The sequence below is a fragment of the Xenopus laevis genome, chromosome 1S (genome assembly GCF_017654675.1).
Source record: "Xenopus laevis strain J_2021 chromosome 1S, Xenopus_laevis_v10.1, whole genome shotgun sequence".
NCBI lineage: Eukaryota > Metazoa > Chordata > Amphibia > Anura > Pipidae > Xenopus > Xenopus laevis.
This window is the reverse complement of record NC_054372.1, coordinates 104183945-104205197: the sequence shown is the minus strand read 5'-3', so window position 1 is coordinate 104205197 and position 21253 is coordinate 104183945. Positions and strand designations below refer to the sequence as shown.

The 21253-nt window shown below is 40.0% G+C and overlaps 1 protein-coding gene across 2 annotated transcripts in view; it reads left to right on the top strand.

The window, feature by feature from the left end:
- Positions 1–21253, top strand: part of shb.S (Src homology 2 domain containing adaptor protein B S homeolog) — a 115443-nt gene that overhangs the window by 29511 nt on the left and 64679 nt on the right. For both annotated transcript variants that reach the window (XR_005964999.1, XM_018239868.2), the window contains exon 2: positions 20207–20327. Coding sequence is in view for 1 of the 2 variants with exons in the window: in XM_018239868.2 (XP_018095357.1) it covers positions 20207–20327 (121 nt within the window). In the remaining variant the exon portion in view is untranslated. The remainder of the gene's footprint in view (positions 1–20206; positions 20328–21253) is intronic.

Here is a 21253-nt window from a genome sequence, read left to right as displayed (position 1 = left end):
ACTAAAATAGTCAGTGGAAGCAGGTGATGGAAGAAAATAAATCCGTCAAGTGGGTGTGCACCAAAACCCACACAAAATATATATTGCATAGGAAGCGGCATATCAGCACTTGCAAGCCTTCTACATTGTAACCTTAGGCAATATACTTTAAATTTACACAGCAGCCATACATGTTAATACAATCATTCGGCACTGTCATTTCTACTTTTTATCCATTCTTATTGGTCGTGTTAGCTGCAGTAGTTAATGTTTATAGTAAGAGAATTAAAAAAATTGCCAAAAAATTGGTTTCCTGTTGTTATATGTATATACAGGTATGGGATCCATTATCTGTAAACCCATTATCTAGAGAGCTCGGAATTACGGAAAGGCCTTCTCCCATAGACTACATTTTATCCATATAGTCCAATTTTTTTCTCTGTAATAATACAACAGTACCTTGTAGTTGATCCCAATTAAGATATAATGAATGCTTATTGGAAGCAAGCCAGCCTATTGGGTGTTTTTAATGTATACATGATTTTCGAATAGACTTATGGTATGAAGATCCAAATTATGCAAAGATCCGTTATCCGGAAGGCCCCAGGTCCTGAGCGTTCTGGATAACAGGTCCCATACCTGTATTGAAATTGGATTAGAAATATGTTATAAACTGGCAAGGGCAGACTTTTACTGTGTGATGAACCAGGGTTCCTCGGAAAGTGATGGCAATCTGTCTTGCCATTCGCCTAGAAAATGGGCTTTTACCACTGAATTATCTTATTTTCCAGCCCTGTTTTCAAAGTATGTGGAGTTCTTCTTATGGAATCATATGTCACTTTTGCATGCTAAAATGAGAGGCCTGCAGTGTCCAGCTTGTCTGTTCCATTGGTACCAGTCTGCAATGTGTTGTCAGCTGAAGTAATCTCCCTTCTAAAATAGTTCTGAATGTTTACTACAGGGAGTTCACTGTTCCACTGGCTGGCATCTGTCCTTACAGCTTTGCCTCACATTATAGAAACCTGCCTATAGTGAGTACAGAAATCCACAGAGACAGTGAAAACTTTCAACAGCATCGTGTCCATGTTCTATGTAGATCAAAGCAGTGGACAGTGATCTTTCTTTTAAACACAACCTATCAAAAGAACATATTGTTTATTATAAAGTTATTTATCTATACTTACAAAATTAGAAAATGGCATGATATAGGTTTTAGTACCGGTTTATTATTTATTACCTCCTAGAAAGTGTGCAGATGTACTGCTGAATTGTTAAGGTGGCCATAGACGCAAAGATCCGCTTGTTTGGCGACATCGCCAAATGAGCGGATCTTTCCCCGATATGCCTTTAACGGGATTAAAAAGGGATTACGATCTCAGCCTGGCAATTATAGGCCAGTAAAATTGACATCTGTGGTGGGCAAATTATTTGAAGGCTTGTTAAGGGATCACATTCAAAATTTTGTCCTAATGAATGGCATTATGAGCAACAATCAGCATGGCTTTATGAAGGATAGGTCATGTCAGACGAATTTGATTGCATTTTATGATGAGGTAAGTAAGATTCTGGACAGTGGGGGGGCAGTAGATGTGATCTATTTGGATTTTGCCAAAGCGTTTGATACTGTGCCCCACAAACGACTGCTTTCTAAACTAAGGTCTGTTGGGCTTAATGAAGTCGTTTGCACATGGATAGGAAACTGGCTACAGGATCGGGTACAGAGGGTGGTTGTTAATGGGACATTCTCTACTTGGAGTAAGGTTCTTAGTGGGGTCCCCCAGGGCTCAGTATTGGGTCCACTTTTATTTAACTTGTTCATTAATGACTTAGGGGAGGGTGTTGTAAGTAATGTATCAGTGTTTGCAGATGACACAAAATTATCCAGCCCAATTAATTCCATCCAGGATGTGGCATCCTTGCAACAGGATCTTGACAAACTGACAATCTGGGCAGCTAAGTGGCAAATGAGATTCAATGTTGATAAATGTAAAGTCATGCACCTGGGATGTAAAAATATCCAAGCCACTTATACCCTTAATGGGACTGCACTAGGCAAATCCATTATGGAAAAGGACCTTGGAGTCCTTGTAGATGATAAACTTGGCTGTAGCAAGCAATGCCAGTCAGCAGCATCAAGGGCAAATAAGGTCTTGAGCTGTATTAAAAGGGGCATAGAGTCACGGGAGGAGGGGGTCATTCTTCCACTGTATAGAGCACTTGTAAGGCCCCATCTAGAATATGCCGTACAGTTTTGGTCTCCATCACTCAAACAGGACATTATTGTATTAGAGAGGGTACAGAGAAGGGCAACTAAGCTGGTAAAAGGTATTGAAAATCTTAGCTATGAGGAAAGACTGGCCAAATTGGGGATGTTCACGCTGGAGAAGAGGCGCTTAAGGGGTGATATGATGACTATGTATAAATATATAAGGGGATCATATAACAATCTCTCTAATGCTTTATTTACCAGTAGGTCTTTCCAGCTGACACGAGGTCACCCATTCCGATTAGAAGAAAAGAGGTTCCGCCTAAATATTCGGAAGGGGTTTTTTACAGTGAGAGCTGTGAAGATGTGGAATTCTCTCCCTGAATCAGTTGTACAGGCTGATACATTAGATAGCTTTAAGAAGGGGTTGGATGGCTTTTTAGCAAGTAAGGGAATACAGGGTTATGGGAAATAGCTCATAGTCCAAGTTGATCCAGGGACTAGTCCGATTGCCATTTTGGAGTCAGGAAGGAATTTTTCCCCCTCTAAGGCAAATTGGAGAGGCTTCAGATGGGTTTTTTGCCTTCCTCTGGATCAACTGGCAGATAGGTAGTTAATAAACAAAAAAAAAAAAAAGGTTGAACTCGATGGACATGTGTCTTTTTTCAACCTTACTTACTATGTTACTATGTTACTATGTTACTATGGCTATATCGGGGGTAATCTGAACGTTTCTGAATCTGAACAATCCGATTACGATGTGCAATAGGCTCCGGCGGGATCGGTCGGGTCAAAATCAAATCTGTCTGATCGACCAAACGACCTTTCCGCTGGACGAAAGATGTCGGCACTCTCCACACACGATCCGAAAATCATACGAATCCTCGATTCGTACGATAGGATCTGTGCGTCTATGGCCAGCTTTACTGTTGCAAGCTTGTTACAGCACTTCCTTTTGTGAATTCATACATCCATGTATTAGCTGTGCTTCTGCATAAAAAAATGCAATAATGACCATAAAACAGGTTTACCATTTACTGAAAATAAAAATCAATTTATAAGGAAGTATATTGTACCATCCAAATCTTCCTATACCTGGTGGTTATCATTTAAGTATGCACACAATGCTTGGCTTACTCAGATTTCTGCAAATAGGAATTCTTGCTGTTTCACATCTTCAGTACATTAATTTTGAGGCTTTTTCTCATATTCCCTAAGACATTACTAACTCGCAGCTGGCTAGACTTTTTGGCAAATCTTTTCTAAAATCAGCATTTTATATACAGAAACTCCAATGAAAAATAAATACAGTTCAATACTGAACATGACTACACACATATCTAACCTTTTAGGGCAAGCTTACTCAACCTCTACAAGGTCAGAATTCAGATGTTAAGGAAACAGTTATCATTATCAGCATTAAAAGGTTACAAATGTGTACACAGTTTATATATCATGGTCTGCTTTATTTAAAACTGCATGCGTGAGAGAGCAGTATTCTAATAGCAAAGTATTGTAGACACTAGCCTAAATCTTTACTATGGTAAGAAACAAATATCAAAGTAACTATAATGATGTATATTTCCTGAGCCTCAACTACTGTACCTTTGCACAGCTTTGAAAAATATAGGACATATTGTTTCCAAAGATTATCAGTTTGCATATAGATCTGGGACAGCTGAGCATGTGCTCATATAATCCTGTAACAATATGATATATCAGATAGCAGTGCACCACTTCTGACTTCCCTTTGGAGATTAGATATCAGATTACAATGTAGTCCTATATTTGGAGCTGTCTTGTACAGCTGCCTTGTTTAACAGTAATTATTATCAATGAACAAAAGGTTAACAATTGTTAGCACCACTGTGGCAGCCAGTTCAGAGCTAACCAGACCACCCCTCCCAGAGTTGCTTTAGAATGTGAAAAATTAAACTTAACACTTCAAAATTAGAAAAATGGTCACAAATAGAAAATAGAAAGTAATTGGAAAAAGTCTTTATTTCTGGTGAACAATCTGTAACCAACTGAACTGAAAAAAGTGTTTGAAGGTGAACAACCCCTTTAGGCAGGAAATGCATTTTGAGGTGTTTCCCAGGGTAACCAGTCAGTGTAAACCAAGAGAGCTGAAAAGCAGGAAGTAGTGTTCTGACTGACATGTTATACATGAAATCACTCCAGCCTTTATACATTACATTTTTGGCTAACTAACTTTATTAGAAACATTTTTTATTTTGCACAGCCTATCTATTTTATTTTTACACTGAACAATTCCTTTAATGACTTTCTGTTAACTTCACAACATGCCTGATTATTTTGATAGTTGATCAAAATAAGTTACTGTAACTAAAATATTGACTTTCTGTTGCCTGCAGTACACATTTTTAATTGTTTTGCTGAGAGGTAAAACATTTCCATAGGCAGAAAAATGAAAATTTCCTATCATACTTACCGTAAATTTCTTTTCCTGGCCACTTATCATGTCAGCAATACTATGGGTATTCGCCCCGCCCCCATACCCCAGTTAGCATTGTCCCTCCCCCAAAGAAAACGATAAAGGACCCAGCTCCTCCTCACTTACTTGTCTCATAATTTAGTCAACAGAGGGTGGGTTTGCTGACATGATAAGTGGCCAGGAAAAGAAATTTACGGTAAGTATGATAGGAAATTTTCATTTTTCCTGGCCACTTCATGTCAGCAATACTATGGGTTATACCCAAGCAATGACAACTAAACAAGAGGGAGGGCATAAACAGCTTTTAATCAACAGAAAAAGACCGCAGAACTGCGGAAGCAAAATTATGTTGAGAAGGTTTCTTAACATTCAAACGATAGAACTTAAAGAAGGTTCGAGCAGATGACCAAACTGCTGTCTCACAAATTGCCGATTCTGAAACCTCCGCCTCTGCTGCCCAGGAGGTAGCTACAGCCCTTGTTGAATGAGCTTTTAGCCCTGCTGGTGCCTGCTTGCCTTGAAGATTGTAAGATTTTTGTATCAAGATTACAATCCATCTAGCAATTGTAGACTTCGCTGGCTGTTCCCCTTTTCGAGGACCTGCCGGTATCACAAACAGACTTCCAGACTTTCTCAAAGACTGAGTCATAGCCAAATAATGTTTCAGCATCCTCACCGGATCTAGCTTCTGGAGCTTCGAGGAAAGGTTGGGCTCGTCCGGTATGATAGGGATTATTATGTCCTGTGCAAGGTGAAATGTGGAAACCACCTTGGGTAGAAATGAGTCTGGAGGCTTTAAAATTACTTTATCCGGCCAAAAGGAAATGTTTTGCTCTTCTACAGACAGAGCATGTAGGAGACTGACTCTCGCTGCTGAAACTATTGCCACCAAGAATAAAGTCTTTAGGGTCACCAACCATAAGGACGCCTCTTGCAAAGGCTCGAATGGAGGTTCACAAAGGGCTTTCAGCACCATTGGTAGATCCCAAACAGGAGATAAAGTCCTTTTTGGAGGACAAATCTTTAACGTGGCTGAGAAGAAACGCTTTACTAACGGATCTTCTGCCCATCTTATCCCAGTCATCGCTGACAGTGCTGCTACATGAACTTTTAGAGTTCTGTATTGCAAACCTTTGCTCAATCCTTCCTGCAGGAATTCTAAAACCTGAGGTAAAGGTGGTGGAAAACAGGAATTTGCCTTCTCCAATTGCCATAGGAGAAATCTTTCCCAAATCTTATAATATGTGGTAGACGTATTACTTTTTCTTGCCTTAAGCAATGTAACCACCACTGCTTCAGAGAGGCCCAAGGCTACAAGCCTTTTGCGCTCAATCTCCATGCCATCAACGAGAGCGAGTGCGGGTCTGGATGTGACACTGGTCCCTGGGTCAGTAGATTCTCCCTCACAGGAATCGGCCACGGGTCTGCTACTGCCAGTCTTCTGAGCAGAGGAAACCATGGGCGACGAGGATTAGCTCTGCTTCCTCCTGAATAACCTTCAGTAGGACTTGAAGGAGGAGAGGGATTGGTGGGAACACATAGGCTAGACGGAACGACCAGGGCTGAAGGAGTGCATCTGTCCCCTGAGCTAGAGGGCTGAAATGTCTTGCATAGAATATAGGCAGTTGAGCATTGTCCGGAGAGGCCATGAGGTCCACTTCCGGAAGACCCCACTTCTCTACTAGCCGGTGGAAAATGTCTGGATGCAGCTTCCACTCGTGTTTTGACAAAGTCATACGACTGAGAAAGTCCGCTTTCCCTGGAATATGAACTGCTGTCAGATTCTCCAGATTCTGCTCTGCCCAGCTCAGGATTGGACATACTGCTTTCCATAATAGCAAACTTCTTGTTCCTCCTTGTTTCCTTATATAGGATACTGCTGAGGAATTGTCTCCCTTGACTTTTACCGCCATTCCTTTTATATCTGGAGCAAAGGCCTGCAGTGCTTGAAACACTGCTCTTAGTTCTAACACATTTGCGTGCACTTTCAATGGAGACTTCCAGGTTCCTTGAGCCACACTGCTCTCCAGGAGAGCTCCCCAACCTTGGGAGGAGGCATCCGTTGTTATTATCCTCCAATTTATTGGAGCAAGGGGAAAACCCCTGGACAAATTTGAAGGGTTCATCCACCATTGAAGGCTGACCTTGAGTTCGGGAGAAAGAGGAATTAACTGATTCCAATTGATTTCCCATCGATTCCAATGGGTCAGGAAATAACGTTGTGCCTCCCTCATATGGAATCTGGCCCATTTGGTCATTGGAATGGAGGCTGCCATCAAACCTAGGAGAGACATAAATCGTCTTGCTGAAACCTCCCCTTGGAGACAGAAATCTTCCATTTCTTTCACCATGCGCTCTATCTTCCGTTGTGGCAACTGAACCACATTGTCTGCCGTGTTGAATAGAGCCCCCAGGTAAATTAGGGATTGAGATGGCTGCAACTGACTTTTTTCCCAGTTGATTAACCACCCGTGAGATTGAAGAAAAGAAATTGCAATCTCTCTGTGTAACAAAAGGACTTCTGGAGACCCTGCGGATAGGAGGATATCGTCCAAGTAATGCCAGACCGTCAGGCCCTGTTTCCTTAGCTCTGCGACCAGGGTGATGAGTACCTTGGTAAACGTTCTTGGAGATGTTGAGAGACCAAAGGGAAGGGCCCGAAACTGAAAATGCCTGTGTCCAAGTGCAAAGCGTAGAAAAAGCTGATGCTGATCTGCTATCGGAAGATGAAGGTATGCATCTTTCAAATCGATCGACAAGAGCCAGTCTCCTGCCTGGACTGCCGCAATAATGGTGTTTATCGACTCCATTTTGAATTTTTGAAGATGCACCCAGGAATTCAGTTTCTTCAAATCCAGCACTGGCCTCCACCCTCCCGAAGCCTTCTTCACTAGAAAGAGTAGGGAATAAATGCCTTTTTCCCTTTCTTCCTGAGGCACTGGCACCACTACCTCCTGGTCCAACATGATTTGGACATACTCTTCGAGGGCTTTTTTCTTTTCTTGACCTCGAGGGATAGGGGAAACCAAAAAAAAATTCAGAGTTGGAACCGACAAAAATTCTATGCGGTAACCTCTTTTCAATAAATCCAGTACCCACTGGTCTGAAATTGACTGCTTCCAGACCTCGTAAAACCTTGAAAGCCTTGCCCCTACTCGAGCATCCATTACTCCATGATCGTCAGGAGGATTTCTTAGAAGTTGGGGACAGTTTGAGCTTGTTCCCCCTGATAACTGCGGAGTGACCCCCTCTCCAAGATGACTGTCTTGAACTGCCTCTGCCAAAGTATCTATAGTTACTGGCATAACCTCTAGCTCTTCCTGAGCCTCGAAAAAAAAAAAACCTTTAAAGGGTTGAGCCTTCGATTTTTTCCTTTCTTGCGGCAGGAAAGAACTCTTCCCACCTGTCGCTTTTTCTATGACCTCTTGTAATTTAGGACCAAAAAGATTTTCCCCAACATAAGGTAGGTTACAGAGACTTAGTTTAGAAGCCGCATCTGCACCCCAAGATCTGAGCCATAATGCTCTTCTTGCCGACACTGATACTGCCATTGACCTGGAAGCCAACCGCGTCAAATCCACTGCCGCTTCCGACATAAATGCCACTGCCATCTTTAATTCTGATAATCCAGCACTAATGTCAGCTGTATCCGTACCTTCAGCAATCGCTTTATCCAAACTGTCGATCCACAAGGAGACTGCCTTTGCCACTGAAACTAGAGCTACTGCCGGCTTACATGAGGCTCCTGCCACTTGATATGCCTTACGAAGCTCCGTCTCCACTCTTCTATCCATGGGATCTCTTAGTACTGACGAGTCATCAATTGGCAAAATTGTCTTCTTTGCCAAATGAATCACAGGTGAATCCACTGCTGGGGCTGCATCCCAGTTCTTGGTATCCTGTTCTTTAAATGGATATAACTTTGCAAATCTCGTAGTCATAGAAGCAAAAGAAACCTTTTTAGCTGCTTTACCCCATTCTGCCGAGATTAATTCTGCCACTTCCAGAAAAAGAGGAAAAAATTGTTTTGGCTTTGAAGAAGATGGGAGCACCTTAGACTTCTGAGCGTCCGCTACCTCTTCTACCCCCAAGATTAATTTTATTGCTTTAATTAACGGAGGGATTAAGGTCAAATCAAAGGATGAAGATTCTGTCTCCTCTTCTTCCTCCTCAGAAAACAATTCCGACATTGGTTCTAGACTTTCCTCTCCTGAGAAATCAGAGGAGTCGGACTCCTCCCTGGACACTGAAGCCCCTTGGCCTGAAGGGATTTCACTAACAGGCGTATCCTGTAGTAGAAGGCCAAAGCATGATTTACAAAACTTCTTCCCCGGTAAAGGAGCGTCAAAGCAGCCTGCACAAACTTGAGAAGAAGAGCCAAGCTTCCTTCTTTTCCTCTGCAAGGACTCCATAAGGCAAGCTGCAGAGACAATAACCAAAAACCATTTGAAAATGACAGTGAGAAAAAAAAAAAAAAACTGCTAAGAGAAAACTAAGAGGGACATACCAAGCAACAAGGGCAGCTGTAACTGAGGCTGTAAGATCACCAGTACACTTCAGTACCTCCTGGTATGCTACAAGCAATACAGGAGAAAACAATGAAAATTGAGTTTTTACAAACCCGACCTTTCTGTAAGACAGGCATCTGATTACCTGACTGGAACAGAAAAACTGAAGTATCCACTTCCAAATGTATGCACTTTCCAGCATACAAAAATGGCGACCACTTTAAAAAAGCTGAAAAAACATGCGCCAGAAAAACGTGCGCGCGACAAAACGTGCACGCGACAAAAACCGTGCGCGCGACAATACGTGCGCGCGACAATACGTGCGCGCGACAATACGCACGCGCGCGAAAAAAACGTGCACTCGAAAACATGCACCCTAGGAAGTATGTTTGGTAAAAAAAAAAAAACCACCTGGGATCTCACACACCAGTAGCGACTTTTTAAATCACTAACCTGGAGTAACCTGTAATAAGGAATTGGATTCCTGCTGAGGGGGCTTCATGCGACAGTCTTACTGAATGAATAGCCCTCAGAAATCGCCAACCTTTCTGAAGAGTTGGATCTGAACAAAAGCCGCCGCCAAGATGTCCCATGCTAACTAGAATGAAGACTAAGCAAAAAAAGACAAGTAAGTGAGGAGGAGCTGGGTCCTTTATCGTTTTCTTTGGGGGAGGGACAATGCTAACTGGGGTATGGGGGCGGGGCGAATACCCATAGTATTGCTGACATGAAGTGGCCAGGAAATAGAATAGCTTCATGTTAATGATTTGTATACAAGCACATAACCCATGTTTCAAATGCAGTAATTTATATGACTTCATATGAACTTTTGTGGTTTATTTCTCTTTACTTCATAATGCACTTGTGCATTTACACACAGTAATTAAAGGTTTAGGGTCGCTTGCTTCTTATTGATGTCAGCTAGAATAGACACGTGGTGAATGACAGTAGTTTTAATCACTTCTACATGTAGTGGCAATACGTATGCCTAGAGGATTGTAGCAGTTAAAGATGTATGAGTTATTTCACCTATAAAGTGTGAGTTTGTAGAGGAAACTGTAAATTATTTGTTAAAACAGCAGGTTCAGCAAGATGTTGTATCTTAAAAATGTTATGTACATATATGTATAGAATATCTGAAACCTTACAAGCCCTTGATAGATACTGTATGACAAGGGAGACATTCCTTAGTACAAGATTATTTTGCCCATATTTATTAAAAGGTTCAAATAGTGTTTGCCAGATGGGTACACTCCAGTTCTCGATTCAGCTCTATAGGGTTTTTAGGGATATACTTTGTTACCCCTCAAAAATGATTCCTTTTGAGTGATATACCATTCAGCAGAGAGCTGTAGAGATCCTTTTTGGTGGACTGTGAAATACTGGATTTATTTTTAACCTTTTCATAAAGATACCATTTAATGTCCAATTTTGATGACAAGAGCATTGAGGGAGATTTGTATAGGCATAAACCTGAGGCTGTGATACAGTAGAACCCCCATTTTAGGTTTTCCAGGGGAACAAACAAACAATTGTGTAAAATCTGAGAAAAAATAAAATCAGAGAAATGTATTATGCATTATATGTTGGTGGGGTTATTAAAAATGTTGTAAAATGAAGGAAAACTCAGAATTGAGGTTTCACTGTATTTCGTTTTCGTTTCGTTGCCGGTGCAATGACGTCATGAATCGGCACCAGCGCAATGACGTCACGAACCGGCACCAAATTCAAATAAAAGGACGCCCAGGAATCCGGTTTGATGAACAAGTATAGGCGTTCCTGGGTGCTATTATTCCGGATTTATTGATTATTGGACTTTGACCGTTGCCTGGACTGGGAGCTGTTAGGCCCCTGACAACAATATGGTTTATTATCTTGCACAAAAGGATTATTTGGCAGACTATTCTTTGATCCTATTCAGAAGGCAATCAGATGGCACTCACGCAGCAAAATGTGCTTGCAATTTGTGATTTATTTAGATCTCACCCCCTTTCTCAAGTGTGCTTTCCAATCAGATTTCAGCATGAAAAAATCCATTTTGCCATTGTCTCTTAGATACTGTAACAATGGCAGACTGTGAAAGTGAGAGGGCAGCACCACTCTCCCATTTTTGTTCAGATTCCTCCGTTTATCAGACAGTATGTTACCATTCAACCCAAGGGCCATTCACACAAATAACCCAGACTTTGGCCCTTTTATTTGCTTCTTTGTCAAAGGCAACTATAGTGTGAAGCTGACACTGTCTCTGCCTGATTGAGTGATGAGTCTGTCACTCACTCCTCTTTAGTCAGCAGCCTAAGGGTTGGTAATGGGCTCCCAGCAGGATTCCAGCAGGCAGAGAGGTGAGTTGTAATACATGTCATCCAAATACAATTGAAACTTTGCAGTTATTTGTAATGACATTTAAAAAGAAAACTATTGTGATAGATTTTACATATCTGCTCATGGTATTATGCTGTGATGTAGATGTTAACTTTGTCAAGCTCAATGGACAGGTGATCCATCAACAACTTCTGGGTCCCATGTTATTTTACCCCATGCTCTTCACCAAAGATCTCAATAAATGACCCAAAGTTACAACCTATTCAGTATCCACAACCTGTATTGATAACACAGTAAAAATACAGTAATAACACATTAAAAAAAATAAAAATGCAAGTAGTTTGGCAAAGGAAAACTGCAAGTAATTTCATGAAGGTAATGTAATAAAAGATCATTAAACAATTGCCGTGGACTTATAAGCATACTATGACTTAACCACTTACACATGTAAGTGACAATGAATTATCTGGTAGGTACCTCAGTTTGGCTCTCCTGCCTTATCAGGCAGTACTGATATGATCAACAAGATATTTCAACCTGTCTCAGCCACTCCAAATAATGTCTAGACAGGGTTTTGAGCTCTGTCCCTAGGGGTATTTTTTATATGACCTATACATCTCTGCATGTTAACCAAGTGGATTGATGTGTTAATGATTCAGACCTAGCTGTGTTTTGATCCTGGAGAAGAGTGAACATAGAGGCTATCATAATTTAAAGAATGTAATTTATTATCTTCATTATTTTGCTATCTCAGCATACACCAGAGCCCTTTTAATGTAAGGTTCAGAACTTGTCATCATTTAGAAAGATAAAAACAATATTACTACAAATACATAATATTCTCTGTATAACTGGAAGTGATGATTTCCGTTTTTGGTTTGTAGATTACCAGATTTTAAAGTGACCTTATGAATATCCAATCATTATATCCTCCTTGACCTTTTTGTCAAATAGAAACTTCTTTTATGTCTGAAAACATGGTTTAGATAAAATGTTAGATATAATAGAAGCAAATACAACAATTAACAAGCAAAAATGTTATCTGCTGTAAAAGAGAATTCTGCTTATTACTCATAGAGATTCTCAGTGACTGTGAGGGACCTATGGATTATAAAAAGCATTGTGGTCAGGCCCGGATTTGTGGAAAGGCCACCTAGGCCCGGGCCTAGGGCGGCAGGATTTTAGGGGGGCGGCATTATGCCCAATCACACCTACTTTGGTTCAAAAACACTGGGAATGCGCTGGAGATACAATATTTTTTTAAATTTCCCCATTGATGATGAAAATCTGCACGAATAAAGGGGAGGGGACAGGGGCGCCGAACGGCAGTGGGCCTAGGGGCGCCCTCTATGTAAATCCGGCCCTGATTGTGGTGGGCCTTACTCAAACGTAATTTTAATATATTTAGTAACAATCATAAAATCTTCTTATGGTTCTGTGAGAAGAGGGAATGCTGATTTTGTGTGGAACCAAGTAAATTATATGCAGGTTATCTATATATCACCTTCAAACACTTTTTTTCAGTTCAGTTGGTTTCAGATTATTCACCAGAAATAAAGTATCTTTCTAATTACTTTCTATTTGTGGCTGTTTTCTAATATTGAATATATTGAAATTTTCACCCTCTAAAGCAGCTCTGGGGGGGGCTGAATCTTTAAAGGGGAACTCCACAAAAACTTAACTTTTTGAAAAAACTAAACATAATTTCAAGCAACTTTGCAATATACATCAATTAAAAAAATATGCAGACTTTTCATGATTTTTAATGATTTGGAACAGTTCCCTAAGCCTAGCCCACTACTCTCCTGCTGATCTGACTACTTTGCTAAGCTGGCTGACTACGGTTACTTTGTATCAGCAGCCAGCTGTTCTCAGCCTGCATTCTCCAAACCCCACAATTCCCTGCACATGTGATTTCAATAAGGAACTGGACATCACAGTGCAATGCATTGTGGGTTATGTAGTTCCTGCATGCTGTCTATAATAATATAGCATATACATGCTATAAAATGTTCAGTTAGGCAAATACTGCAATGTATTTTATGATAGATTTTTTTTTATAAAACAGAACTTTGGCCTGACATGTTTTATTTATTTTGTTAACTCCTCCATTTTTGCAGGAAAGCACCACATTTATGGATTTCATGACTCAATGACATATATTTCATCACTCAAACATATATAACTATATAAACAAATCATGATTTTATTTAACAATATGCCAGTTGTTTCTGTGTATGCCACTGTTAGGAGAAAGTTAATAGAAAACAGCTTTTAATGCCCCATTTTTTTGAAGTATGTATTTTGGAAGCCTTAGGGACATCATGGTTCATAGAACATTTGATTTTCTTTTACAGTTATTGCTTTCTGAGCACAAGGTGCAATTGCCATACAGTGTGAGTGACAAACCACATCTCCTAACAATTGGATCTTTCAGCAATTTGGCTCCCCAGGTGGATAGCTAAAACCACACAAATCCAGTTTATCTACCAGCTGAATGTCCTGATTGCATGATGATGATGAGAGTGGCCATTAAAAAACTGTTATTTTATCACAGCCCTGAATTGTCAGGAGAGTGCAAGCGACAATGACAGATGGAGTCCTACAGATATGTCTGTGTACTTGGGACAACTGATATATATATTTTACATATTTTTGCTTTTATGATAAATGTAACTGTTCGTCATCTGTTTGTAGGCAATGTATTTAATATATGATGATGAAAACTGCAATTTCATTCTGTCTTTACACTTTTCCCCTGTGATAAATTCAGCTATTTAACGGCTGATGGTAAAAATACACAGCTTCCCACAGACATGGAGGAAGGTGTTGTAAAAAATGAATTAGAGACACATATATTGGATTTAGAAAACTAGCTTCTATTTAAAGAACTAAGCTTTTAGGTGATGTAATGTTTAGTGGAGAAGTTAGTTTCCAAGGCGCAGTGATTCTGTTGCTGTTTGCTATTGTCAAGCTTGTAGTAGTAGTGCTGCTTTTGGCAGAGACCCAGGGCAAGTTAATGTACATTACAGATCTTCAGCAAGTGGCCTTTGGACTTAACCGCACAAGGCAGCTGTGTTGCAGGGATAGTACTGTGTTATTATTATCATTTATAGCTGCCATTTTCTACAGTGCTTTATGGAAATTATACATATAGCATGCCAGTCCCTGCCACAGTGGAGCTTACAATCACTTTTACACTGCTACACAAGGACCCAGTTAACCTGTCTGTATGTTTTTGGCATGTGGAATGAAGCTGGAGTACCTGGAGTCTGGGGTGCTTCGCCAATGAGGCAAGTTGAGGCTGTCGCCTCAGGCGGCAGCGCCCCACTAGGTACCAGGGGCAGCAAAAATGCTGCTCCTGGTACTTTAAGAGCACATTTCCGGGGGAGGGGGGGGCAGCAGCAACTGCTGCTGCCTCAGGCGGCGGAGGGGCCAGGATCGCCCCTGCCTGGAGTATACACAGGCAAGGGATTCTAAAAAAAAAACTTCTTGTACATGGTGCGCTGACCGGAGTCGAACCTTGGACACCAGCACTGTAAGAAAGCAGTGCATATCACTATATCACAATGCTCTGTTTTAAGGGAACATTGTTACAGCCATTCATCTATATATTTGGATGGAATTAACTACATGCAGAACTACAGTCATATGAAAAAGTTTGGGAACCCCTCTCAGCCTGCATAATAATTTACTCCACTTTCAGCAAAAAAGATAACAGTATTGTGTCTTTCATTTCCAAGGAACATCTGAGTACTGGGGTGTTTTCTGAACAAAGATTTTTAGTGAAGCAGTATTCAGTTGTATGAAATTACATCAAATGTGAAAAACTGGCTGTGCGAAAATTTGCTATTTGTAATTTTGCTAATTTGAATGCATGTAACTGCTCAATACTGCTTACTGGCAACACCAAATTGGTTGGATTAGCTTGTTACGCCTTGAACTTCATAGGCAGGTGTGTCCATTCATGAGAGAAGGTACAGTATTTACAGTAAGATGGCCAATTTCAAGTTGTGCTTCTGTTGCAAGTTGCTGTTTGGAAGCTTTGCATGGTGGAAGAAGAACACCACATTCCAAGAATAACACCTGCTACCTACTGTGAAATTTGGTGGAGGTTCCATCATGCTGTGGGGCTGTGTGGCTAGTTCAGGGAGTCACTTCTGGTTGCATATATAAACAGATAGAATTGTTTAGGAGTTAGTAAATTACAGTGGTCATGCATGCTATGAACTGGTCAGGCAGTTATCTCTAGTGAATGTTTGTTTGTATGGACAAACAAAGAGAGAAAAGTCCATCCAATATTATTGCAGTCTGTTTGTCCAAACTGAATATATTTGCACATGCCTCTTCTTCCCAGTGTAGGAATAGGGACTGGCAGATAAGAAAGTCAGCGGAGCCAGAATGTCTTCTTACTTTCTGTTAAGCTGGCCATAGACGCAAAGATCTGATCGTACGGACCGAGGATTCGTACGATTTTCGGACCGTGTGTGGAGAGTCCCGACATTTTTGTCCGGCGGAGATCGATCGTTTGGTCGATCTGGCAGGTTAACAAAATTTTTTGTCGGCTGCCGATAATATCTCTGCATGTATTGCCGATTGTACGATTTTCAAAGGGAGACTGTCACTAGCTTTGGTCGGACATAACTTTCGTACGATTGCTGTCAGAGGCAGAACATTGGCTGATTTGTTCTTTTGTACTTTATTTGATCTGAATGGTTAGTGACAGGTCGGGAGATGGGAAAGTCCAATCATACGATGATTCGTATGATTGGATCTTTGCGTCTATGCCAGCTTTAGACTGCTGCTTTCATCCTGAATGCCCAGAGACTCCCAAACTCTGAGTGAAACTGTTTCCTTTTATGTGTAACATAATATTGTTCCAGCATGGCAATTAAAAACAACACTGTCAAATTCAGGAAACCGTTAACTTCCAAATTCTACCAAATAGGCTATCACACAAGAGCCACGCGTATACTTAATATTGTTTTTCTTTGAGAAGGCATCTTTTAACAGGATGGGACCTTAAAAGCATATTAGGGGCAGTGGGGGAGAAAGAGCACTGTAAACAATGTTGTTTCCTGTTTCACGTATACAGAGCCCCAATGAGGAATGAAAGAGCTATTATTCATGAATGTTTGCTTTGCCCTCATTAGGTGTTATCTGCATCTCTTTGCTGTTTGTGGCTTCTTTGTGTAGTTGCGCTTCAGTCCAACAAAGGTTCTGAAAGCCTGCAAACGGATCTCTTCCCCAGGCTAACTCAGGTTTCTGCAATACATGTCACCTTATCCCAAAAAAAGAAGAATAGATGACAGGCTGCTTCTCCTGAGAGCACTGATGTGTTTCCAACAGTGGATGCTAAAAATGCTGCCATTATTGCTAAACAGAAGCATTTGAGTCATTGTCTAAAGTCTTATTGTGCTTATTTGATTTATCTGCATGCATCTATTCCACCAAACGTTGCTGTAAACAAGAACAAACAATGGCCCTATCCTACTTGCACAATAGCAATAAAGACAGCATTGATAATGCATGAATCACTTGAAGAAGATTAATACTCCAATAAATGTGTTCTCATATGTAAATGAAGACAAATTGTACAGCTGATATCTAAATGGTACAAACATGGGACATTTTGACAGCCTTTGGACCAATAGCAGAAATTGTCATGTCATTTTGTAGATATTTTCTCAGGAATTGAGGAGACAATCACTCACAGAGACAGACAAGAAGATGCGGGGAGAGTTGCCTCACGAGGAAACTTCGGGCGACTTCGGAAAACGAAGCTCTCCAATTGCTATCCCCCTGGTGATTTAGATTCTAGCTGGTGAGGAGGCAGTTCTGAGAGCCCGAAGAAGAAGGTGATTTGTCACCGGGCGGCTAAATTACCCTGAATCTTCTCGTCTGTCTCTGCCCTAACAGGCTATGAGCAGTAGTGGTGGGTTTTCCGGTGTAGGCAGCAGCACAGTATTTCCCACTCCTATTAGGCATGCAAACTTATTAGTCAAATTTGCCAAACACAGTGATTGGAAGATTTAGCAGAGTGTGAGATTAGAGCTCAACACAAAAAAAAACACCCACTTTCTATTTATTCATTCCAATGAGATTTTTAGAAGTTTATATATCAAATGGTAAACACTAACTTTTTGCCTATTGTTTTAATTATGAAAAGTCTATGGTTTTGGTTATTGAACTGAACAGGACTGAACAGGGAAATTGAAGCTACTCCATGTTTGGTCCTTGCTAGGCAGATAATTAGATTACTAGTGCACAAATAATTCCACACACACACATATTAGACGCAACAAAGGGCAAATGGAGGAGGTAATCTAATTATCTAATATTCTACCTGTTTACGTGAGAAAATACTTTTTTATTGTGTACTATATTTGTGTGTGCTAACATAGTTGTAATAGCTGTCATTTAACCAAACACTGCACATCATTAAGAGCACAATTGCTGGAGTATTCAAGGCCAAGTAAATCCTAGAATACATATATTCAAACTTATTTAGACATAGGATATTGGCTGCTGTGTTGCTTACCATGATCAATAGCCTTATGTCTCCTAATTTACAGCCCACCATTAAACCCATCCCTTTGACCAAATTACTTCCTAGAAATGCTCAGTAATGGTATGGGCACATGTTGTTCTGTCTAAAGGTGGCCATAGACGCACAGATAATATCATACAAAACTAGTTTTTGTACGATATTCGGTGTATGTATGGTGGGAAATGAGCCAACCGATATCGGCTGAAGACTTAGATATCAGTTGGCTCGTCGATTGGGCTGGACAGAAAATTTTGATCGGGTGCCTTTGAAGGCAACCAAGCATTGGCCATTGTTAGTGATAAATCATCAGATACAGGTAGAATTCTATTGTTTCTACCTGTATATCTGCTGATTCAGCTCTACACGTGTGTATTGAAACAAACAATCTTTCTTGGAAAGATCTTTTCCAAGAAAGATCGTAATTGTTACGTCTATGGCCACCTTAAGGAGTCCTGGTTTACTGCTTGTAATGTTTACTATAATTAGGAGCTACCATACCTGTAATGTTTCTGATTGTGAGGTTTAAACTGTTCATAAAGACACATGAGATATTCTTGTTGGAAGGGATCTGTATTTCTATCAGTCCAGCAAGTTACACACTGTTATGTATAAAGCATTATCATATTATAGCTACACCTAGGGGCACATTTACTTAGCTCGAGTGAAGGATTAGAATGATAAAATACTTCGAATTTCGAAGATTTTTTTTTGGCTACTTCGACCTTCGAATTGGCTACTTCGACCTTCGACTACGACTTCAACTTCGAATCGAACGATTCGCACTAAAAATCGTTCGACTATTCGACCATTCGATATTCGAAGCACTGTCTCTTTAAAAAAAACTTTGACTACCTACTTCGCCACGCAAAACCTACCGAGCACCAATGTTAGCCTATGGGGACCTTCTAATTTCTGTTGAAGGAAAATCGTTCGATCGAACAATTAAAATCCTTCGATTTTTCCTTCGATCGTTCAATCTACTAAATGCAGTAAATCCTTCGACTTCGATATTCGAAGTCGAAGGATTTTACTTCGACCCATAGTAAATGTGCCCCCTAGTGTGCGCCAAATTATATTACAATACTGCTTTTCATGCTTTAAATGCACCTGTAAAAGTATACTACCTATCCTTGTATTATGTATTAATACTTTTTAATAATGCTCTGTTAACTGTCAGTTTGGTTGAAATCAAGAATCAAATGAACTAGGTAAAGAGACTTTCTGTAGCTGTTCATGCAAGTGCCTGAGATTTTTCTATAGATACAGGGAGTTCTTTAGAACAAATCAGCATTTGTGTAATGTTACTTGATAGGTATATATATTACTTACTGAAAAAATAGACCAATAGACAAATATATAGCAATTCCACAGATGGAATATTTTGTGTGCTTAGCACATAATTCCTTGAGCGTGAAACATTCTCATTTCTCTCCGTTCTGCCCGAGTGCTAGCATGCTTTGCAATATGCTCCTTTATTACTGTATAACTGAGTTGGGAGGGACTGTGTGCCAGAAGTAAAAATGTATAATCAAATTTTATGTAGCAGATGCCACAGGGCACTGGAGGTGTTCATATCCCACTGGTTATCAAATGTATTCCAGCACGATGTAAACGAGATTTAGATTGATTGTTGTCAGAAACTGTCATTTAAAACAAATGCTGCAGAAATTGCAGGCAAGTTACACATATTGTATGCCAGAGGCCGCTTTGCCATGCTTTTCTAGCATAATTTCAATTCAGTGACAGATTCAACAATACTTCCTGTCACAAAACTGTACATTTGTTTTTAAATGCCACTGATTTAAAGTGACCGTGATGTCTCTGACATGACGGAATCAGCAAATACAGGGTATAAAACTGCCTATACAGTAGATCATGTTATTCTGGTCTCTGGTAGCTCCTTCTAAATGCAGTTTTCGTGTATTTAAAATTTCCGCTATTGTGCCTGTTTTACCGATTTCTACCATTTTTATACAGGAATGTATAAATGTCCTAAAATTGCACTGAATGTTAAATAATCAAAATATGCAGGTAAATAAGGCTCAGTTTTCAAAATTTTTAAACAGGATTTTTAAAAACAAGGATCTGCCCTTGCATCTGTGCTTGTGATAATTTAATATTGTTAGTTCTAAGAAGAAATATTGAAAAATTGTATAATAAAAGAAATTCAACTTTTCCTATTTCAGGTTATTATCGCTGATGACTATTCAGATCCATTTGATGCCAAAAGTGAGCAGAAAAACAAAGGATTCAAAACGGAGAGCAATGGTTACATGGAACCTTTTGAAGCGCAAAGATTAATGACGGGTAGGAAACTCTGTTTTTATAGTACCTATTTTCATAGATACTTCCACTGGAAACTATTCAGTGATGCATTAAATCTGCAGTTAGAAAAACAACTGGATCCATGCATTTATAGATGAATGTAGTCCACTTATCAAATTGCATACAAGATGACAGTAAAGTTATAACAGTAGGGGGATCTGTATTTTTGAAGGGCAGAATCACCAGCCCAGGGTAACAGGTAATCAACTGGGATCACTGGACAGTGACACTGCTGAGCGATTTTATCTTTCCTTGTACTGTAAAGGTGAAGAACACCTTTAACTAAGTAGAGTCCCTTCCAGCTTTGAATTAATTTTGTTCAGGACAGGCAATTTTCAGTGCTCCAACTTTAAAAAATAAAACTGTGATGCATGCTGATAAATTGATGATTGGAGCTATTACACTAGAAATAGCCTATATGCTATAGTTGGCATCCAAATAGCTTAGTCACCAGTGTGTGCTTACCTGGCACACACTATATATGAAAGACATAAAAATAAATATGATCAATATGTTGTGGGTTGTGTTAGATTTACATATTTAAGGAAGTTAGCATTGTAGAATACTGATTGCTACAATGTTTTACCTATTGTTGGCCCTTACCTGAAATCATTTATGATACAGAGTCATCTGCAACTGAGTGGTGTAACTGAGAATTTACTGTTGCTGCCTTTGAGATTAGTACAGTTCTAAAGAGAACGCCAACCAATTAGCCCTGCTCTCGCTCTCATTTATCCCTGCCATGCATACAGCCATGTGGTTCTGGCTACAACATTTTCTGTATTAATTCTCTTCTCTTTATTTATAAGACAACAGCTTGTGCTCTGTCCTTTGGCTGGTTATAAAACACAGATCTTTTGGCTTTAGAAAACTACATAAGGAGAAGCCGGTTCATTTTTGGCAAGCAG